Genomic DNA, 23,434 nt, shown 5'->3' with positions numbered 1-23,434 from the left:
TCAACTGTATTTGGAATGTTCTAACTCATTATCACATTAGTCAGCACACACTCTTGAGCCCATGCTTTTCAATCATTCTTTTATTTCACATCTAAGTAATCTCAGGCATAAATCAAACACAGAATAGCCAATGAGTGAAAAAACACTGAATCGAAGAGTGGCAATGGCATAAAATGCATAGGAGTGCTCCTCTGATATCTTGCAACATGGATGGTTCCAACACATATTTCAAAATTAGACTCACTTTAAATCAAAATTTGCAAGGAGCATGTTGGTTCTTTGCTAGAATTTGGGGGCTTTTGAGAGCTCTATTCTAGGTTAGTGATTTTGGTAATTCAATGTGAAGCTGAGAAATAATGCTGTCTTCACTGAAACAAAATAATTTTTTTAAGGACAGCATGTAAAAACTACAGAGATCCACAGAGTCATCAAGATAAAAAGCATGCCAAGCGGCTTTCAAATACTTGAATCTTAATGCTATTAAAATACTATTTGACAGTGAGTAAAGTTATTATCAATATTTTTTTAGAATGAGTACCTGTTATTGTTGCCTAGTAGGGGAAATTTTGAAAAAGTCTCACTATAACATATTCAGTCATTTAAAATTGACTGAAGCAATATATCCAAAGAAAAAAGTTAAAAATGTATAGTGAAGTCAGATGTGGTAACAACACCAAATACTGCTATTTGTATCGTCCTTTTTACAGAGGATCCCATCTTTTGTTCAAGACATATCAGGAATTGGTTCTAACACTTAGTTAATTCTCAAACTTTGAGTTCATGTTGAGAACAGTGAGTGGAGGCTCTTTTAACAGGTGGAAGAAAAAACAAGAAATTTAGTTATTTTGTTTTCTAAGAAAATCTTAAAAGAATCAGAAATTCTCTGGAGTCTAGGTCCCATAAAACCTTGTTGCTATTCCTCTTGGATATTTTGGCTTCAACACTTTAGGCATGATAACTCACCTTTTCAAGCAGATAGTGCAGACAATGAAATAAAATTCAGGTCTCCTGACTTCAAAGCAATTGAAAATTCCTTCCTTTAAGGAGCCAAAAGCAATTGTAATTATCCTAAGAATGAAACACAAAGAAGCTCAGCTATTCCAACCTCATTTCACCCAAGCCCTTTTTACTTTTTACTTCTAATCATGATGATCTCAGCTCACATGTGCTCAATAACCTTTCAGAATGATGGACACCAGTTCCATTAAACAATGTGCATCTTGACCATTCTTTCTTCAGCTCTGGACCCAGGCATCAGCTGATGGTAACAAATGCTCCAGAAACTATGGGAATCCTAGGAAATTGACTCCATATTTTCCCTATATGAGGTCAGGGAATAATTTCCCCCAGTATAATCCATTAGGACCATGAGTGGGAATAGAATGTGCAATACATGGTCATATTTTTATTCCACAATGGAAAAATGTGATTTACCATGCAAGGTGATGATGAAAAATGGTGGAACAGACAAGATCCTTGAAATAGCAGCTCATAAGATAGAGACATAAATGCCAATTCTCTTAGAAATTTCTCCTTCTGCAGATATAATATAACATATTAGTGAAAATTGTGAGATTCATGCCTAAAGGATTATAATAACAGGAGTTAGTAGCAAAGTAAACAAGTGGAAGAGAAAGACAGTGAGCTGAAGGGACAGGTACAAAGAGAAAGATCACTGTGGTGTTGCTTAACATTAGGGGCATTGTCATGACTTACCTACTTTTTTCTAGGGTCTGCACCATGCTACATGATTTTTATTTCTCCTTTGTAGTATAATCACCTCTGAGAGAAAAGTATATAAGTTTTTTCCCAATGGGAATACAATTAATGAGTAATAATAAATTATAGTGACCCATTGTTGTTTCTAATAATCAGATCTTTTTTATTTCTCCTGGGAACAAGATCTATGGGTCATATTTTCCAAAGTGGCAAAATATCAGAAGAGTTTGGTGATGAAATACAAGGAAAAAAGAAGCATGTAAGAATATCTCTGTATTGGGAGAAAAATGTGCTGGTGGGTGGGAAATTACAGCTCCACTTAGGAAAAGAAATATGTGTTCATGGGCGTATTTAAATTTACTGAGGTGAGGGAGTGAGAAGTCATCCATAAAAGATTCAGATGCCTTCATTCTTGGAGAAGAGTGTGGGGACACTAAACTGTGCATGTCAAGATATTTTCCAGGCATAAACAAAAGTTTTTATACAAGGGGAGTATGTCCATAAGCATCCTTGATTCCTTATCATCCAACACATTTTATCTATTAATACTACTTCAAAAATTTTTTGTATAGCTCTGAAAATGTGTTGTCTAGATAAAAATATGTCCTGTGTGGTTATTCTTTCCTTAAAACATGTTGAATTCTTACTGAATGGACAATATGTCCAGGTGGCCTCAGCTTCTTCAGGCTGAAATCCAGTACCAGGAGCTTGACCGGTGTGTTCTCCTATCCGTCTACCAGCAACTGGCACCTTTATTCTAGCCCCCTCCTCTCCTTGATCTCATAACCTCCCCCTTTTTCTGTCCAGCTTGGTCCTTGGGTCACTCTCTCTGTCCCCCTTGCCCCATGCATGGACTCTTATCAGAGTCCAGATAAGAGCACAATAACTGATTAAATAGCTAGAACATAAGCATTAAACAGAAACAATTGGAAACAATTTAAGCAAACAGACTAAAACGGGAAGAATCATTCATTCACTCACCATTTCTCATTCTACACATATTTACAGATCAACAATGAGCCAAGCATTAACTTGGTCCTGTGAACAAAATCTTTTTCTTTCAGGAGCTTATATTTTAGTGGGAGGAGACATAATATGTAGGAGCAATAATAAATAAACCATGCTGTATTTTTATTTATTTATTAATAAAAAATAAACAACACACTGAAACATAAACATGCGATCATTTCGTTCTACATACATAATCAGAAATTCACAATATCATCACTTAGCTGCATATTCATCATTTCTTAGAACATTTGCATCAATTCAAAAAAAGAAATAAAAACACAACAGAAAAAGAAATAGAATGAAAACAGAATAAAAAGATTATACATACCATAATCCTTACCCCTTGCTTTCATTGATCACTAGCATTTCAAACGAAATTTATTTTAACATTTGTTCTCCTATTATTTATTTTTATTCCATATGTTCTACTCATCTGTTGACAAGGTAGACAAAAGGAGAACCAGACGCAAGTTTTCAGAATCAAACAGTCACATTGTGAAAACTATATCCTTATTCAATCATCATCAAGAAACATGGCTACTGGAACACAGCTCTGCATTTTCAGGCAGTCCCCTCCAGCCTCTCCATTTCATCTTGAATAATAAGGTGATATCTACTTAATGCATAAGAATAACCTCCGGGGTAACCTCTCGACTCTGTTTGTAATCCCTCAGCCATTGACACTTTGTCTCATTTCACTCTTTCTCCTTTTGGTCAAGAAGCTTTTCTCAATCCCGATGCTGAGTCTCAACCCATTTTCTAGGGTTTTTCTCAATCCCTTGATACTGAGTCTCAGCTCATTCTAGAATTTCTGTCCCATGTTGCCAGGAAGGTCCAAACCCCTGGGAGTTATGTCCCATGTAGACAGGGGGAGGGTGGTGAGTTTGCTTGTTGTGTTGGCTGGAGAGAGAGGCCACATCTGAGCAACAAAAGAGGCTCTCTTGGGGGTGATGACTCTTAGGCATAAATTTTAAGCAGACTTGACCTATCCTTTGTGGGGTTAAGTTTCATATGCACAAACCCCAAGACTGGGGGCTCAGTCTGTAGCTTTGGTTGTCCACACTGCTTGTGAGAATATCAAGAATTCAACTTGAGGAAGTTGAATTTCTCCCCATTCTCTCCATTCCCCAAAGAGGACTTTGCAACTACTTTTCCACTCACTGATCAAATCGCTCTGGGATTCATTGGGACATCACCCTGGACAAACCAACAAAATCTCATGTCCTACCCAAGGTTCCATATACTTATGTTGTTCAACCAAGCTATCTACATAAGTTATATTAGGAAACGCACTAGGCAAAATATAAATTTTGTACCAAATAAACATTTTTTGCTTTAGTCTCACACATAAGTTGAAATTTTAAAATATTAATTACCATCTATTTTCAGCACCCTGTAGTAATGACATTCCTTTGTTGTTTCTCATGCAAAAACATTTTTAAAATTTGTGCATTTAGTCTCTATTGTTATACACTCTAGGCATTCCTAGATTATACCATCTCAACCTTTATCATCTATCTTTTTTTCTGATTTCATTTATGCCTCCAGCCCTCCTCCCTCTATCTCCCACATTTAGCTTCATTCAATGTTTTAGCATAATTGCATTACAGTTAAGTAGGATTGTGCTGCCCATTTCTGAGTTTTTATATTCAGTCCTGTTGCACAATCTGTATCCCTTCAACTCTAATTACCCAATATCTTACCCTATTTCTATCTCCTGATGGTCTCTGTCACCAATGAAATATTCCAAGCTTATTCACTAATGTCAGTTTATATCAGTGAGACCATGCAGTATTTGTCCTTTTGTTTCTGGCTAATTTCTCAGCATAATGTCCACCCATGTTGTTACATGATATTGTGAAAACTATATCCTTATTCAATCGTCATCAAGAAACATGGCTACTGGAACACAGTACATACTTCATAACTTTATTCTGTCTTACAGCTACATAATATTGCATCATATGTATATACCACAGTTTGTTTAGCCACCCATCTGTTGATGGACATTTTGGCTGTTTCCATCTCTTGGTAATTGCAAATAATGCTGCTATAAACATTGGCATGCAAATGTCCATTTGTATCCTTGCCCCCATGTCCTTTGAGTAGAGTATAGATGGGTCCTGTTTTTTAATCCATTCTGCCAATCTATGTATTCTGATTGGGGAGTTTAATCCATTACCATTTAGTGTTATTACTGTACAAGCAGTACTTTCTTCTAACATTTTGCTTCTTGGATTTTATATGTCATATCTAATTTTCCTTCTTTTTACCTTTAGTCATAGTCTTCCTTTCTACTCTCTTCTCCACACCTCTCTCTTCTGTCTTTTCGTTATCTCTCTCTAGTGCTCCCTTTAGTATTTCTTGCAGAGCTGGTCTCTTGGTCACAAATTATCTCAGTGATTTTTTTGTCTGAAAATGTTTTAATTTCTCCCTCATTTTTGAAGGACAATTTTGCTGGATATAGAATTCATGGTTAGCAGTTTTTCTCTTTTAATATTTTAAATATATCAATCCACTGTCTTCTTGCCTCCATGGTTTCTGCTGAGAAATCTACACATAGTCTTATTGGATTTCCCTTGTATGTGATGAATTGCTTTTCTCTTGCTGCTTTCAAGAGTCTCTCTTTCTCTTTGACCTCTGACATTCTGATTAGTAAATGTCTTGGAGTATGTCAATTTGGATCTCTTCTCTTTGGGATATGCTGCACTTCTTGGATCTGTAATTTTAAGTCTTTCATAAGAGTCAGGAAATTTTCAGTGATAATTTCCTCCATTAGTTTTTCTCCTCCTTTTCCCTTCTCTTCTCCTTCTAGGACACCCAAAACACGTATATTCATGTGCTTCATATTGTCCTTCAATTCTCTGAGTCCCTGCTCATATTTTTCCATTTTTTCCCTATATTTCCTTTTTCTTGTTGGATTTCAGATGTACCACTCTCCAGTTCACTAATCCTATCTTCTGCCTCTTGAAATCTACCATTGTCAGTTTTTTATTGTTTCTTTCATCTATTCTACTGTGCCTTTCATTCCCATAAGTTCTGTGATTTGTTTTTTCAGACTTTCGATTTCTTCTTTTCGTTCATTCCTTGCCTTCTTTATATCCTCCCTCAATTCATTGATTTGATTTTTGATGAGGTTTTCCATGGCTGTTTGTATGTTCTGAATTAATTGTCTCAGCTCCTGTATTTCATTTGAATTGTTATTTGTTCCTTTGACTGGGCCATATCTTCAATTTTCCTAGTGTGATTTGTTATTTTTTGATGGAGTCTAGGCAATTTAATTACCTTAATTAGTTTATTCTGGAGATTGCTTTCACTTCTTTTACCTAGGGTTTTCTTGTTGGATGGATTTGTTGTTTATCTGTTCTTCGACATTCAGTACAGCTTTTTCTGGACCTCTAGGTTTTGTTTAACAGAGGGGAATTTTTCAGTTCTTGTTTTCTCATTTATTGCCTGCTTGTATGGTGCCTTTTCCCCCCACCCTTAGGAGGGTCTACTGTGGTATTATAGACCCCAGTCAGATTTTCCCAGACCAAACTGGCCTCCTATCAGGAGGAAAGAGTCATCTGCGCCAGTTTTCCCTGAGGGTGAGACCCAGCAGATTGAAAGACTTTCCTGTGAAGTCTCTGGGCTCTCTTTTTCTTATCCTGCCTAGTATGTGGTGCTTGTCTGTCTGCAGTTCCCACCAGCATAAGGTGATGCGGTACCTTTAACTTTGGCAAACTCTCCCTGCTGGGAGCATGGTGGAGACAGAGGAGAGGTTGTAGGCTGGTTTTAATAGCTTCAAATTACAAAGCCCTTGTGTCTGAAATCCTTGAGGGAGGGATTCTACCTGAGTTGGGCTTCACCCATCCCCTGGGGAAGGCACAGGCTCCAGACAAGCCCTCAAATGAGCTTGTTTCTGCCTATGTCTGGGGCAGTTGCAGCCTGAGAATTCCTGCCACTGAATCCAAAGGCAGTCAAGCCTTTGTAGAAACACAGCCATGAAAACCTGTTTCCTTCTTTTTTCTTTTTCTGTCAGCCCTGCCCCTTGGCACCAGGGCAAAAATGAGCATCCTCCACTTTGACCAGGTTCACCTGAGCTGGGGGCCTAATTTCAGTAGTCAGAATTTGTTAATTAATTCCACAATTTGTGCTTGGTTGTGCTCAGCCCCTGCTGCTGGTAAGGTTCCTTTCCTTTCCCCTCTGGGAAGCAGCCTGTCGGGGAGGGGCACTGGTCACCACGGCTTGGGGAACTCACAGTTCTGGGTGGGCTCACAGCTGATCCGGATGGTCCAGACTGGGGTACACTGTGTGTTCGGTCACTGATGTTGCCCCAGGAGCTCTTCTGTACTGTTTCTGGTTATTTAGTAGTTGTTCTGGAGGACGAACTAAAACGTGCACATTGCTAAGCTGCCATCTTGATTCCTTCTCCCATGCTGTATTTTTTAAGGTGATAAATAGTTTTGAAAAGAGAAATCACTCAGATATCAATTAAAACACAATATCACAATCTGTTTTTTTCCATGTAACACTTTTACTACCCAATTAAATGATGGTGGTTAAAATAAAAAATCACATACGTCTAAAGAACAAAATTCAACCCCACTTATTAAAAAGTTACACCAAAAATAGTTATGATTTTGTTCTTTATTCTATTTTTATCCACAAAATATTATAAAAATCTTACCTTAAGTCATTTTTATTATGTGAATATTTTCATTCAAAATGACTTGTTATGGATTACTTGTCTTTAATGCACTCATATAATAAAAGAGAAGTGGTTGTAAGCTTAACAACTGCAAACTGTTTGAAAGAAAGGACTGTGGCTGTCCTTTGCATTATTAAATTCCCAACTTCTACTGTTGCTCACTGTTTAGTAATGGTTGAATAAAACTATAAATAGAGAGCAAAAGTCAGTACTTAATTTGAATTTCAATTGTGTTAATTACCATGTTCAGGGATATAGTGGCATTTAGTTTGAGGTTAAATTATTTTAATTACCAGTGTGTGCTGGTCATTTGCATTATTTATCTTTCTGGAATGCCAGTTTCAACTGCTGCATTGTTGATTTAAACATTTTAATATTCTTCATGTTTAGTGAGTATCAATGCTTTGTCATATATAGAGTAAAGATATTCTTCCTGAGTTGTAATTTATCTTTTATCTTAGTTTCCAAGATGCTATGATAAACAACACAGAATAAATTTGTTTGAACAATGGGAATTTATGGGCTCATGGTTTTGAAACTAAGAAAAGTCTAACATCAGGGTGATGCTTCTCCCAAAGACGGTGACATTCTGGTGCTGCTGCCAGTGGTGCTTGGGTTCCTTGGATATCCTGTCACATGGTGCTGCACATAGTGACATCCTTTCCTTTCCTTTCTAATTCCTGCTGAACTGTGGCTCCTCCACGTCACTTTCTCTCCTTCTAAGGCCTCAAGTAATAGGATTTAGACCTATTGTGGTTCATTCGGCCACACCATACTAAAAATAAATTCCTCAAAGTCTTATTAAAAATAGTTTTACACCCACAAGAAAGGCAATAAGATTAAAGGCATGCATTTTTTTCTGTAGTATATATATCAATTTGTATGCCTTTATTTTTGTTTTTGACAAATTTAAAGTTAACCTACCAGTCTTTTTTAATGTTTTCTTCTATTGCCTTACAAAAAGAAGTCATACTTTACCCAAAGATTATATTGGTTTCACCCTCTATATGTACAATTATATTGTGGTGCAATTCTAAAATATTTTGATCCAATTAATTTATTTAAAATACGTGTATCTTATGCATGTGCATTTGAAGAATTCAACCTTTTATTTGTTCAAATGCTCATATTTGATTAAAATGTAGAAAATTTTTTACCTCTGCTTTAATAAACCATGTAGGATAAAATTTCTATCTCTTTCTGGGCTTTCTATACTATTCTAGTCATTGCATTTTCAGTATTCTTCCAATTAAGAACTTAATTAAGAACTTAATTAAGTTCTTAATTCAACTCCTTCCTGATTTTTAATTGATTAATTTCTTTACTTCACATATGACTTTTTTGTCATTTCCATAGTATGCAGATATCCTTTCTATTTTCTATTTGTGGAAAGCAAAGATAGCAGTCAACTTCTCATATTTGCAGCTTAATCTAAAAGAGATATATTGATTTGCATCAAAAAGATTGTTTCCTACAGGATTATAAAGTATGTTGGTCAAATGCAAAGTCACAAAGACTTGGAAGTCTTATCAGTCCTCATCAGTTTTACCTTTTGCCACTGCTACTCATTCAGTTTATGGGAATATTTTACCACTTGAAAACAGTCAAAAGATAATCATAGAGTAGAGCTCTGGGAGTTGTCCAATAACTCTAATTTATGAATCTTCTTAACTACTTTTATGCATGTTAGCTTTTCTAATTTCTTTACAGCTGTGTGATTGTCACGCCATAGGCATATGACTAAATACAGGTGAGTCAGTTTGAGATGTGATGTAATTGCTCCTTTCAGCAGAAGAATGTAGGAAAGAAGTCATGTATACTTCTGACTCATACTTTATATCTTACTGCACTGCAAGAATAGTGTTAAATAGCAAGGATGACAATCCAGCTTACCTCTCATATACTGCACAATAGACCCTAGGGTGAAGTAGTCAAAATGGGAAAGATATGTTTGTGCATGGTCCCACCATGTGTAAGGCAGTTCTGGCTATTGTCACTGTGGAATGTTTGACTTGTCAGTACATAGATGGATGATAGACCCTTCATATGGTACCATATATTGAGGCAGTCATTCAGGATCGTTATGGAAAGTTGTTTACATTATTGAAAATTGTTGGTAGTTCCACTCTGGAAGAATAGTAACTTGTCATTGCTGGGATAAATTTGTATTCCAGGGGTAGGTTTGTCTTCCCTACTAGAAGTATCTTAGTCTGAAGAAATACTTAATGAGTCATAAAATGATTATTACCCTTTATGACCTCATTTAGAGCAAAGAAATACACTTTATAGAAAGAAAGTATAACAATAGGCACATAGAAAATGATCCACTTGTGCTACAATATACTGCATCGACCAACATACTGATCATCAACCATAATCAAAATGGGGATAACTTCTAAAAAGTTTAAATAAAGGGTCAGTTTAGGGATGGTCCCCTGTACTGTTGGGATTCTGTTGTTAAGGTTTAATATATGCTTGAAACCAATGGGCATTATAAGGAATTGTATTCAAGACAGATAGAACACAAGAGTCTGGGGTATCAAACATAGGTATAGGAGTGGCTATTCTGACAATTACTGCCTTTAAGAGTTTGAGCTCCCTAACTTAAAAGTAAAAGGTCTGCTGTGATGCAGAGAATGATTTCTCTGTGGACTCAGTAAGTGTTCCAAAAAATTATCATTTAGTTGTTTCTTGGTTATTTGAACTTCCTCCTGTGTGTAGATCAGCAGGCAAAGAAAGGAGTTACTATAATGGCCTATATAATTGACCTTAAATATCACTAAGAAATAGAAGTGTTGCTACACTTCCATCAACCATGATTGATGAAAACTGTAAATGGGCTGCAAGCACAGCCTAACAGGCACGTGGTGATTGCAGCCCCCAAATCCCAGGAGAAATATATGGGTCTGGGCAAGTGAGCTAGATCAAGACAAGTACTACATGAAGGCAAGAGAGATCTAAAATGAATTGTAGAGGAGAAAAATGATGAATATCAAATATATCCTAGGAAGAAGTATAACAATAGGATGCAACTTGTCTTATTCACAATAGTGGTGTTATCTTGTCTTTTTTGAAATTGCAAGTAGCCAGAACTTTGAAAAATCAGTTGTGGACTGAACTAATACGGAACATGAATATCTCTAGGGCTGGGAAGGTGTGGACTGTATCAGCTGTATATGCTTCACACATATTTCTCTGCACGTAATTATTCCCACACTTGTGGATTGTTTTATATGGTAAATGCCTGAGATTCCCTATATGAGAACTTACCTTTGGATATCACATGTGCTCAAATCACTGTCTTGGGAAAGTTGGAAAAGCCACAGACTTAATTCCCCAATACTGTCCTTTACCGCTAATGAAAACCTAACTTCCAGGCCTCTCAAATGGGTCAGCTGAGAATCTATACAGTCTTTTAGAGGGCACTGTGGCATTGGTCCCCAGTCATCCCCAGTGTTAAGATGCCAATTACTGCATTCTTCATTGGCAATCTTCCATTCCCTGTCTTACTTCCATATTTCTGAATCAGTTTCTTTAGTTTTTCCTCCCAACATATCTTATAAATACTCAAATTTTGCCTCTGGGCCTTTTGATAAATAATACAAAAGGAATAACAAGTTTACAGGTTATTTTTAGACTTTATGGATGGTAGTGACAATATCATTATATTGATTTCTTTGCAAAATAATCAAGATATAAATTCTAAAATTTTATTTGGCAGACAGTGTTGCTCTCTGTAGGAACATTAATCCTTGAAACAATAGATTTATTTTCCCATGGTGATAATGGTGATGACCTCAAACTCTACAGACGAAGTTGGAGCAGTTTTAGGATGGTAGGTGATGGATTTATTTTGGGTATATTAAATTATGGTACCAAAATGTAGATATCCAGTATGAAGTTTTAAGGCTCCCAAAAGAAATCGTGTCAGCGAAATCTAGCAATAGATTTCTTTTTGTTCAATCTTTTTATTGCTATCTTTATTTCTTTGTTTCTTAAAGTATAGATGGCTGGATTCAAGACAGGGGTAATAGCAAAATCCACGACAAATAGATTTTTGTCAATTGATGGTGGGGGAGATGGCCACACATAGAGAAACATGCATGGAATGAAAAACAAAAAAACCACGGTGATATGAGCTGACAAAGTGACAAATGCTTTGGATAAGTCCCCTGAAGAACGTTTCCAGACAGTCAGCAAAATGAAGACATAGGAAAGGATCAGCAGGAGGAAGGTGCCCATGGACATGAACCCACTGTTGGCAGAAACAATAAATTCATATTTGGCTCCATCTGTGCATGCAAGTTTTATGACCTTGGGAAAGTCACAGTAAAAGCTGTCTAATTTATTAGGTCCACAAAAGGGCAAGTTTATAACAAAAGCAAATTGGGACATGGCATGGATCACTCCAGTTACCCAGGCAGTGACTACAAATGAAACACATGTTTTAGGGCTCATGATTTTCAAGTAGTGAAGAGGCTTGCAGATTGCCGTGTACCTGTCAAATGCCATGGCTATGAGGAGCACCATCTCCACTCCTCCTATGGTGTGAATGAAGCATATCTGTGCCATACATCCTTGGAAAGAAATCACTTTATACTCATTTATAAGATCTGTAATTATCTTGGGGACTGTGGTAGAGGAAAGGCCCACGTCGATGAGGGACAGGTTGGCCAACAGGAAGTACATGGGGGAATGCAAGTGAGAATCAAAAATCACCAAAAATAAGATGAGAAGATTTCCCAGAAATATTCCTAAATAGAACAAAGAGCATATCAAGATGAGAACAAATTTTGTCCGTGAAGAACAAGTAAGTGCTAGCAATACAAACTCAGTGACCACAGAGCCATTTAGTCTATCCATTGACTGGGACAAAAGAGATGAAATTCAAGCGACCTGAGGAAGAAACGAAAAATAGTAAATTTTAAATGTTAATTTTAATAGCTAGGAAAGCTTAGAAAAATCAAACATAATTGGATGTTGAAATCTTGGAAATATTTTCTCTACAAAATAGAGAAATATATCATGTCTACAATAATTACAGAAATGATTAATCTGAATAGGCCAGAAAATTGGAACAGAAACACAGTTAAAAATTTGATGTGTCTGTATATACATATGTGTGTGTGTGTGTGAGTTTATGTAGAGAGAGAGAGAGAGAGAAATATAGTATCTGATGAAGGAGACATTGCAAATAAATAAAAGAAGTGGATTATTCAAAGTTGTATTAATAGTTGTTAGATAAATAATTCAACATTTGGATAAATTTTTGTTAGCATCCTACTGTAAACCTTATAAAAAGTGAAATCTAGATAAATTGAAGGCTAGATGTAAAAGATATGATAAAAATGAACAATTCTGTATAAATTTGCAATGAAGAAAGCTTCTCTAAGTCTCACTACAAGTGTAAAAACCAGAATACCAAAGATGCCTTTGGTATCTTTATCCCTCACCAGATAAGAAAAATAAATTCCAGTGTTTTATGTAATCAATACATCTCATTCTTACCTATTAGTAATATATTGTGGAACATATTCCAAAGGACTATTTGCCAGTACCATTCCTGTACGTAATAGACAAAAGATATTTCAAAAAAGTGATTCACCTCAGTGTTGGAAAAAAATTAATTGCCTAAAGAATAGAGGATTGATTAAGTAAGAAAGATGGTAACTTTATAAAATGTGGGTTTTTAAAATGATTATAAGATTTAAACTACTTAAAATATGCATTTATAAAAAAACAGAACTGATGGGATATATATATATATATATAATATAAATATATATATATATTTGAATTGGCTCATGCAACCATGGGGATTGGCAAGTTTGAATTCCATAGGGCAGGCCACAAGCTGGAAACTGCGATAAAAGAGATGTGAAGTCTTCAGGAAAAACAGTCTGGCTGAAGTGGAGATAGAAATGCTTCTTTCTGACTGTGAAACCCTCATTCTCAGCCTTTAAGGCTTCCAACTGTTTGGATGAGAAGACTCTCATAGCTGAAGGCAAAATCCTCTGTTGATTGTAAATGTAATCAGTCACAGATGCAATCAACTGACAAATGATTTAAATCCATCTACAAAATGCCTTCCAGGTAACAAACTCGCCAGTTCTTGCTTGATCAAACCACCAGACCCTGGCACCTAGCCGGGCGGACACTGGAGATCAAGCATCACAGGGAGAATCCACGCCTTTGCCTCTTTCATCCTCAAAGGCTTTCCTATTCCTGTGTGCAGGGCCATGCATCTTGGCCTTTTCTGCCCCTGCTTCCAGTGCCACAGCCCCTCCTTTTCTATCCAGTCCCCTATTATAAAGACCCTGATTACAGGTTGCCTACTTGAACAACCCAGGATAACTCCCCCTCTCAAGATTCTCAATTTAATTAAATAACCAAAATTCCTTTTGCATTATAAGGTAACATTCACAGGTTCCAGGGATTAGGACGTGGATATCTTTGGGGACCATTATTCAGCTGATCATAGGGTGAGAGAAAACAAAAGGTCACATGAATACATAAGAAATAGAGGAGGGATTTACATACAATCCTTGAAAATGAATTTGAATTTACAATAATATTTCTTCTCACAAAGGATATTTCTTCATCACCATAAAAATGCATTTATAATGTCATTACCATTACAAATGTAAAATAGTGCATATGTATTGTTTGGACTTTATATCACAGTGTTTCAAAATTGTGGGATATTAGGTGATTTTGTGTTTTTTCTTAATATTAACCTTTATTTTCTATGCTTTAAAAATAAGAATTTATGGATTTAAGAATTTTTAATAAGTTTAGAATGTACTGGAGGAAATAAAAAATATAATATGAGACATTTTCAAAGCAGTAAAATACTGTGTTAGTAAAGAAGTATTGTGCCTGGGGCTAGACAACCTGGTTTTGAGTATCCATCTCCTTGGTTTATGAGCAATGTGTCCTTGGGTGGGTTGCTTCACTTGTCTGTCCCTCAGTTTCTTCATCTGTAAAATAGGGATAATATTAGTACTTACCTCATGGCATGATTGTGAAGATTAAATGAGTTAATACATTAAAAATATCAGATATGCTCTGGTTATGTAAATTGCAAATATGTTTTTATTATTATTATTATTGTCATGATTTTTAAGGCCTGGTCTTTCAGTTCTTTCCAATCATAGAGCTTGTACTGCTGGGTTTTGTTCAACTGAAATGGAATAGCCAGAAATTAGACATGATCTTTTATATCCATGATTCTGATCTTCAGAGAGAAAAAGGATAGGAAATTTAAGACCCTTCACATACCACTTTAATAAGGACAATAACTCTTTGAAGACCATTTTATATTCATCTCTCAATAGAACTGCAACTATGAAAGTAAGACCAGAAGGATTTAAAACAATATAAGTGAAAATAATTCAGATAAAGCGTGCAAACCAAAGCAATTGGATGAAGTGTTTGGAGACTAAAATGAGTAAAAAGGAGCAGGTTTCCTACGTACCTGTCTCAGATTCAGGTTGAACTCAGCAGCACTTCAAGGAATTGAGACACACTGAAAAGTTATCTCCCTTTTTGTATCAGTACCTTCTTAAGATAAAGAGTTTTAAATAGCCCATACCATTAAGAAAAAAGCCAATTAACAAGACTGAATATTAGTGACCAATACATCATCTATAATTGCTTCTCAAGGAAACCAGGTCTTCAGTGACCCTTGGTTTTCCCAGATGTAAATTATCACAATTTGCAGATAAAGTCACAGGGAAATTGAACAGTGCAGTGTAATGATTAAGGACTTCGTCCCTTTGATAATTCTTTTTATCCAAATTAGAAAATTTTAGGTTTACTTCAGATGTTCATTGAGTTATTGAAATTCATCTAAAGCACTGATAATATCTGTATGGCACCAATGTCAGATGTAAAAACAATACTGCTTCACATGCTTAACTGTCACGTTTGGAGTTCATGAAATAAGGAAGTTTTATTTGAAAAATTATGGGAGTTGCAAAAGTAGTGCAATATTAGAGGAGGGAATTTCTCTTGGCATTTTTAACAGGGTTATCGAGATTTAAATTATATATTGTAAATGTCATGCCTTTTAAGTGTATAATTCAATGATCTTTGGTAAATTTAGAGTGGTGTAACCATCACAACTTAGTTTGAAAATATTTCCTTCATCCCTGAAATGACCCTTATGTCAATTTTCAATCAATGCTCAGTCCCACCCCCAGACCCGGCAACCATTAGTTTGCATTACTGTCTATATAATTTACATTTCCCTGATATATCATATTAATGTATTCAAAGAATATGGAATCTTTGGGATTGGCTACTTTTACTTAAGCCTACTGTTCTGTGGTCCATCTCTCTTGTAGCATGTTACTAGTTTATACTTTTTAATTGCTGACGAGTATTCCCTTATGCATGTATTACATTTTATTGATCTATATAACAGCTGATGGACATTTGGATTATTTCCAATTTTTGGTAATTATGAATAAAGCTACTATGAACATACATGTACAGGTCTTTGTTTGAACAAATGTCCTATTTTCTCTTGGGAATACCCAAGAATGCTGGATTATATGATAAATTTGTGTTTGAATATTTAAGAAACCAGCAAACTGTTTTTGAAAGCGGCTTTACCATTTTACATTACAACACGCTTTTTATGAGTGTTTCAATTCCTGAACATCTTTTTGAACCTTTATGAGTGTGTATTTCAATGCTATTTTAATGCCTTTCAATGGTTTTTATTAACAGCCATTCAGGTGTATGTGAATTGTTATCTCATTGTCATTGTAATTTGCATTTTCCAAATAAATATTGACATTTTACATCTTCCCATATGCTTATTAGCCATTCTGATATCTTCTTTGGTGAATGTCTATTAAAATCTTTTGCTTATTTTTTAATTATGTAGTTTTTCTTTTCATTGTTGTAATGTAGGATACATTTATATGTTCTTGATACACTTCCATGGCAGACTGAATTATATACCAAATTTAACATGTTCTTAATCTTAATTCCCATCTCTGTGTGTCACATCTCTGTGGTGATAATCTAATCAAAAGTTTCCTACCTTCGGTATTTAATTAGGATTAAAGCAAACAGCTTCTCCCACAAGAGTGGATCAAGATTCAAACATGGCTTTTCTGGAGTACATAATGCTTTCAAACCATTACACCATTCTATTTTTAACACTGTGCACTGATGTGATACATTTGGTTACTACTGATGAATACACATTTTTGTAATTGTATTATTAACTATAGCCCATGGTTTTACTATGGGTTCAGTGTTTGTGTGGTGCATTTCCATATTTTTTTAAAACTTTACATATTTATAAATGAAAGTTTATATATATACAATCTAACATTTCCCTTTTTAACCACATTCAAATATACACTTTAGTACTGTTAATTATGACTACAATTTTGTGCTACCCTCACTATAATCCATTAGAAAAATACTTCTATCATTCCATACAGGAGCTCTGTACATATTCAGTCAAAGTTTCCCATTCCCAGTCCCCTTCCTGCCCCCAGGTTAACCTATATTCTAGGTTCCGCCTCTATGAATTTGCTTATTCTAGCTCTTTCATATCATTGAGATCATGCAATATTTGTCTCTTTGTGTTTGGCTTATTTCATGCCACATGATGTCCTCAAGTTCATCCATATATCATGTGTATCAGGATCTCATTCCTCTTTGTGGCTGAATAATATTCCATTGTGTGTATATACCACATTTTATTGATCCATTTATTGGTTCATGGACGTTTGGGTTGCTTCCATCTTTTGGAAGTTGTGAATAATGCCAGGATGAACATCCATATGAAAATAACTGCTCGAGTCCTTGCTTTCAATTTTCTTTATGTATAGCCCTAACAGTGAGGTTTGTCATGTCACATGGTAGTTCTATACTTAATATTCTGAAGAACTGTGAAATTGTCTTCCATAGTGGCTGTGCCATTTCACAGTCCCACCAGCAATGAATTAGCATCCCTATGTCTTCACATGTTCTACAACACTTGTTATTTTCCCTTTTTTATTGGCTACAATTTTAAAGGTTTTTAAAATCTCATTGCAGTTTTGATTTGCATTTCCCTGAAGGAATTAATGATTTTGAGCATCTTTCCAGGTGATTTTCCACCATTTATTTATCTTCTTTGAGGAGAAATCTGTTCAAATCTTTTGCCTATTAAAAAAATTGGATCATTCATCTTTCATTGTTTAGTTAAAGGACTTTTTAATATATTCTGTCTATTAAACCTTCATTGTGATAGTTGGATAGATAGAGAAAATACTCAATATAATCCTTTAGCCAGAAAATACTTGGTATATTCTTCAGTAGCTAAAAAAACATTCAGTATAATCACTTCACTCAAGTAACCTTAAATTAGTTTAAGCATAAAAAGCCCTTGTTGAAATATTTTGCTACTGGTCTAATCTCAGCAACAACAGAAACTTACTCACTGTTCCCAGAAACCCTCCTTTGCTCTGCCTGCAGGAATGAAACATCATATGAATGTATCAAATTGAGATAATTTCTAGGAGACGAGAATCTTGGGTAGGCTGATGGTGCTTAAAGTTTGTGAGCCAAATTTGGATACTTTCTGGAGATTCTGTCAGGCTTTTATAAATGAGTGCAATGTTGGACTTTAGGATTTTAGGGCAAAACTCTTCCATCTTCTGTAGATAGAGTATATACAGGTGGTCTCAGCTTCTCCAGGCCCAAATCGAGTTCTAGGAGCTTAAAACAGTGTGTTCTCCCATATGTCTACCAGCAAGGTGGTGCTTTGATTCTAGCCCTCTCCACCCCTTCATCTTGTCACTTCTGACTCTTTACTGTCGAGTATGGTTCTTGAACCTCTCTCTCTGTTGTGCTTCCCCAAAGTATCCCAGATAATAAAAAATTAAGAACAGATTAATTGTGCAGAGAAGAGCACAATTACTCATAAACTACCTAGAAAGTAAACTGTAAACAGAAACAGCTTGAAACAGTTTAAGCAAATAGAGTCAGGTGGGAAGAATCATTCATTTATTCATCAATACCTCATTCAACACATATTTACAGATCATCTATGTATCAAGCACTGCTTGGTGCTATGAACAAAATTTCTGTCTTTGTTGATCTTAACTTTTAGTGCAGGGATTCAGTTAATATGTAGTAGCAGTAGTAAAAATAAATCATACAGCATTTTAGGAGTTGATGAGTGCTATTAAAGAAAGAATTCAAGCAGATATGAATAAAATTACAATAGGCCAAGGGGTGCAAGGGTAATTCAGTGGTAGAATTCTCGCCTGCCAAGTGGGAGACCCGGGTTCAATCCTCGGTCCATGTCCTTCCCCAAAATCAAACAAATAAGCAAAAACCACAGTAAAAAAAAACAACAAGCAAGCAAAAATTCAACAAATGGTGCTGCAATAATAGGAGACTCACATGGAAAAATAATGAAATGTGGCTCCACCATAGAAGCATACAAAAAATATTACAACTAGGCCACAATTTACTTTTCTGTATATATTTTGTGTATGTTGTCTGTTGATGGACCTGTCGGGGGCCCTCCAGTCCACCCCTTGGATTCAAGGGCTGGTTGTGTTCAACCTGTTGTTTTACTATGGGGTGGGCATGAAATAAGGGGGTGATACTTGCCTGGGATGGTGCTGACTCCCTTCCAATACCCTCTTTTCCAGGAGGCCCCATCACTGCCACTTCCTCTTCCAGGGCTCAGACCCAGGTTTCCAATTCTTCTTGCCATTGCTGCAGCTTCTGTTCATGCGTTTGTGTTTCTAAAGCTTCCTTATGCTATTCTTTTTTTTTTTTGAGGTTTATTTTTTTATTTAACTTCCTATTTGGAGAGAATTTCGGCCTTTAGACATAAGAAGAGTTACAAACATAGTATCTTGAGTTCTGAAAACACTTCACTTGGCTTCTCTAACATTAATATCTTACTTAGCTATGATACATTTATCAAAACTGATAAATTAACATCAGAAACTTGCTATTGAATAAACCACAAGCTCTACCAGTGTTTCACCAGTTTTTTCTACTCCTTTTTCATCCAGAACCCTGTCCACGGTCCTACTTGCATTTTTTGTCAAGTCTCCTTTGCCTTCCCATTCATTGCAATCTCTTAGACTTTCCTTGTTTTTCTTGACCATATTCTGCAGAATGCTCTCCCCTGGGGCTTCTCTGAAAGTAAAGTGTAAGTAAGTGTAGGTAAGTGCCCTTTTCATCACATGCCAGGGAGCACAAGATGCCAACAGGACTTATTACTGGTGACATTAAATTTGACTTAAGGCAGTATCTTCCAACTGTTTCCACTATAAAATTATACTTTTTCTTTTCCATACTCTACTTCTTGGAAGTGAATCACTACAACTGGCCCATCCTCACGGGGAGGGTAATTAAACTGCTATTTCCTGAAAGGAGGAGGATAAAATAATTTGTAAATTCATGTTAAAACCACCGTAAAATTAATATTTAAAGGCTTTGCAAATATTCTATTTCTTGTTGATGATTTTCCTACTAATTTTAGCACTTCTTTTTTTTTATGACATATTTCAAGTTTATTCTTGGATGTCAGTTCACATCAGTGGGACCATACAGTATTTGTCCTTTAGTTTTTGGCTGGACTCACTCAGCATAATATTCTCTAGGTCCATCCATGTTATTACATGTTTCATAAGTTTATCTTGTCTTAAAGCTGCATAATATTCCATCGTATGTATATACCACAGTTTGTTTAGCCATTCTTCTGTTGATGGACATTTTGGCTGTTTCCCCTTATGCTATTCTTGCAGCATGGCTAAAAAAAAAAAAAACAAAACAACTTCCCCACCAGATCATGCTGGGGAACCTGGATGTCAGTTCAAAGTCCTTCAAAGCATTGTCAATTACCTGTGGTGTGGGATCCACATGATCCCAGCCTCTGAGCAGACCAATGTAACAAGATAGCTGCTCTGGGGTAAAGGGGCCACTCACTGCATCCTGCTGACAATGCTAAATGTCAGATCCCATGCTCAAGTTTCGGTCCTTCTAGCCCAGTAGCAATTTGAAAGTAAGCATGAGGAGCAACTGGTGAAGTGGTCAAGCTTTATTCATTCCCTACCATGCTGCAAGCTATGCAGTGATGAACTTTTATACCATTGGTACACAAAAGTAGCAACATGTCAAAAAGATTATAAAATATCCACTGAATCATGGTTATATAACCCATGCAACACATTCTCTCCCAGAAGTTCAGAACTGGCAGTTCTTTAGGCGGCCATTTTAGCAGACTGTTTACATCATCAAATACTCTGGGCCCCACAACAACAGATTCAAACCAGTACAATATTGATAATGTACAAAACATTAAACCACTTGTGGCAAGTGGTTGCAAGTTAGACCACTGTAAACTGTATGAATGCAAGCAGTGCATCTGTCCTTTTCATCATTATATCCCAAACACCACCTTACTGTCAGTTATATAATTGTTGAATAAATATATAAATAAATAAAGAGCAAAAAAGTGACTTGTTTTTAAGAATTTGCATTGTTTTAATTACTAGTTAGAGAGATATAGTCTGTGTGTTGGTCATTTTTGTCATTTACCTTTATGATCTCTGAATTTGAACAGCTGTGTTTATTGTTTTAAATATTTATAACATTCTTTGGGTTTATTGAGTGTCAATGCCCTTGTCATATATGGAGTACAGATATTCTTCCTGGGCTGTAATTTGCTTTCTGTCTTAGTTTCCAGGATGCTATGATGAACCAGAATACCAGAAAATTAATAGGGTTAAACAATGGGAGTTTATAGGCTCAGGGGTTTGGATCAAAGTGAAGTCTAAAATATAGGCATCAACAAGGCAATGCTTACTCAAAGACAGTGGCATTCTGGTGCTGCTGCCAGTGATGCTTGGGTTCCTTGGATTTCCTGTCACATGGTGCTGTTCATAGTGACGTCCTCTCCTTTCCTTTCTAGTTTCTGCTGACCTGTGGCTACTGGCTCCTCCTCATGACTTACATTCTAATCACTCCAGTATTAGGATTAAGACTTATGATTTAGTTATGGTGACACTTTAACTAAAAATAAAATCTTTGAAATTTCTATTCACAATAACTTCACACCCACAGAAATGGCATTAAGACTAAAAGCGTGTTTTTTGTTTTTTTTTTTTTAATCTGGAGTACATGATGCAATCTGCCACAGCTTTACTTGCTTTAACCTAAGATTCTATACATTTCACCCTATATATTTTAGTTATCTTGTGTTGCAATTTAAAATATTTTGATCCAATTTACTTAAAATACATGTGTCTTATATTTGTATCTTTGAGTAATCAAAACTTTTGTTTGATCAAATGCTGAATCATTTCAACACAACATAGGGATCTTTTCATCTCTGTTTTGAGAAATCATATAGGTTAAAATTTAGATCTTTTTCTGGACTTTCTTTACTGGTCTAATTACAATATTTTCAGTTTCTTTTCAGGAACGGAGACTTCCTGGTGCACCTCCTTCCTGATTGCTAATTGATTAGTTTTTGGACCTGATATTTAACTTCTCTTCCATATCATACAGATATCCTTTTTATCGTGTGTGTATGAGGAATACAAAAATAGCAACCAATCTCTAAGTCCTTTTGCAAAATCTAATAGAGATATATTGATTATAATCAAACAGATTGCTTTCAACAAGATTACAATCATATTTGTCAAAGGCAAAGTTACAGTGACTTCGAAATCTAGTCAGTCCTCCCAAGAATTTTAACTTTTGCCTCTGTTGCTTGCTCAGTTTACATGGAATATTTAACCACTTGCAAGCAGTAGCTCAGGTGGGAGTTGTCAAATGACTCTAGCTCATCATATTGTCTTTTAAATTATTTTTTATATGCGGGTTAGCTTTATAAGTTTTGTACAATTGTGGGATTGTTTCATCAATGAAATATGATGAAGTACAAGTGAGTCAGAATGAAAAAGAGAGTAAAGAAACTCTGTCTATGAACTGTGGTTATATCTTGCACATTCTTTATAATATTTGTCTTGTACTGTAATTTTTTCATGTTAATTTTGCATTTTAGATTTGATCTCTGAGAACAAGATCTGTTAGTCACCTTTGTATACCCTAATACTTTGAATAATTTCTGGTGCATTTAAGGCACTAATATATGACAGTCTTCACTACCATTTGTAGTAGAAAGTTCAAGAAAACCTTTTAAACACAAATAAGGTCTATAAACCTAGGTAGATTTGGGGGAATTTGAAAAACGGAAAATCTGTACTATAAGAATGACTATGGAAATTGAATTCACCATACCTGCACACTGAGCTAATGAACAGACACCACTGAAGAAGCCTGTGAAGTTTCTTCCCTTAGAATGTCCACACAGAGCAATGTTTCTTCTCTGTGTTCAAAGTATACCTGACATAACATAAAATACAACTAAAGAAAGTCTAAACTTTATTTTTTCCATTTTTCTAGAAAAATGTGTGTAAGCCCTATAGAATATATGACAGTTTTCTCAAATTACAGTGGAGTATTTGCATAAAGTATGTTATACAAGTATGACTGAGTAGGAAAAATTCAAAAGATATTTTAAAAGATTCAGTAATTGAAGAGAGCACCATAATTTTCATAATCAGAGTCTCTCTGATAACAGATTTGTTACATGAATAATAGGAATAAGTTCATATATTTGCACTTATGATCACAAGATTTTTCAATGGACATGAAATACATGTACTGTATGGGTAAGGAACATTATTTTAGTTGATGATAGCTTAAGATACAAAGAAAACGTCCAATAAATTTAGAAAAAATATAAATCCTATGAACCATTTTTCTAGCTAAAAAATTAATAACAGAAGATAAGAAAAGAAATAAATTGAAAAATTTAAAATACGCACCCTTATATAACCACTAAGTCTAGAAGGAATCAAGCAACTATGCTGAAATTATTTCAAAAATTATAATATCAAGAATAGATTTTCAAAACACACAGGATGAATATTAAAGAAAAAGTTATATTTTATATTGCCTTTATCAATA

The 23,434-nt window shown here is 35.4% G+C and overlaps 1 protein-coding gene across 1 annotated transcript; it reads right to left on the bottom strand.

Annotated features, from left to right (window-relative positions):
• Window positions 1-11,347: 11,347 nt before the first annotated feature.
• On the bottom strand, window positions 11,348-12,283 carry LOC143655403 (olfactory receptor 4F15-like). Its single transcript, XM_077126726.1, has one exon. It carries the CDS (start codon window positions 12,281-12,283, stop codon window positions 11,348-11,350), a length of 936 nt encoding a protein of 311 aa, XP_076982841.1.
• Window positions 12,284-23,434: the final 11,151 nt, after the last annotated feature.

Source organism: Tamandua tetradactyla, chromosome 14, assembly GCF_023851605.1.
Source record: "Tamandua tetradactyla isolate mTamTet1 chromosome 14, mTamTet1.pri, whole genome shotgun sequence".
NCBI lineage: Eukaryota > Metazoa > Chordata > Mammalia > Pilosa > Myrmecophagidae > Tamandua > Tamandua tetradactyla.
The sequence above is the reverse complement of the archived record's forward strand: the minus strand, read 5'-3'. Positions and strand labels throughout refer to the sequence as shown.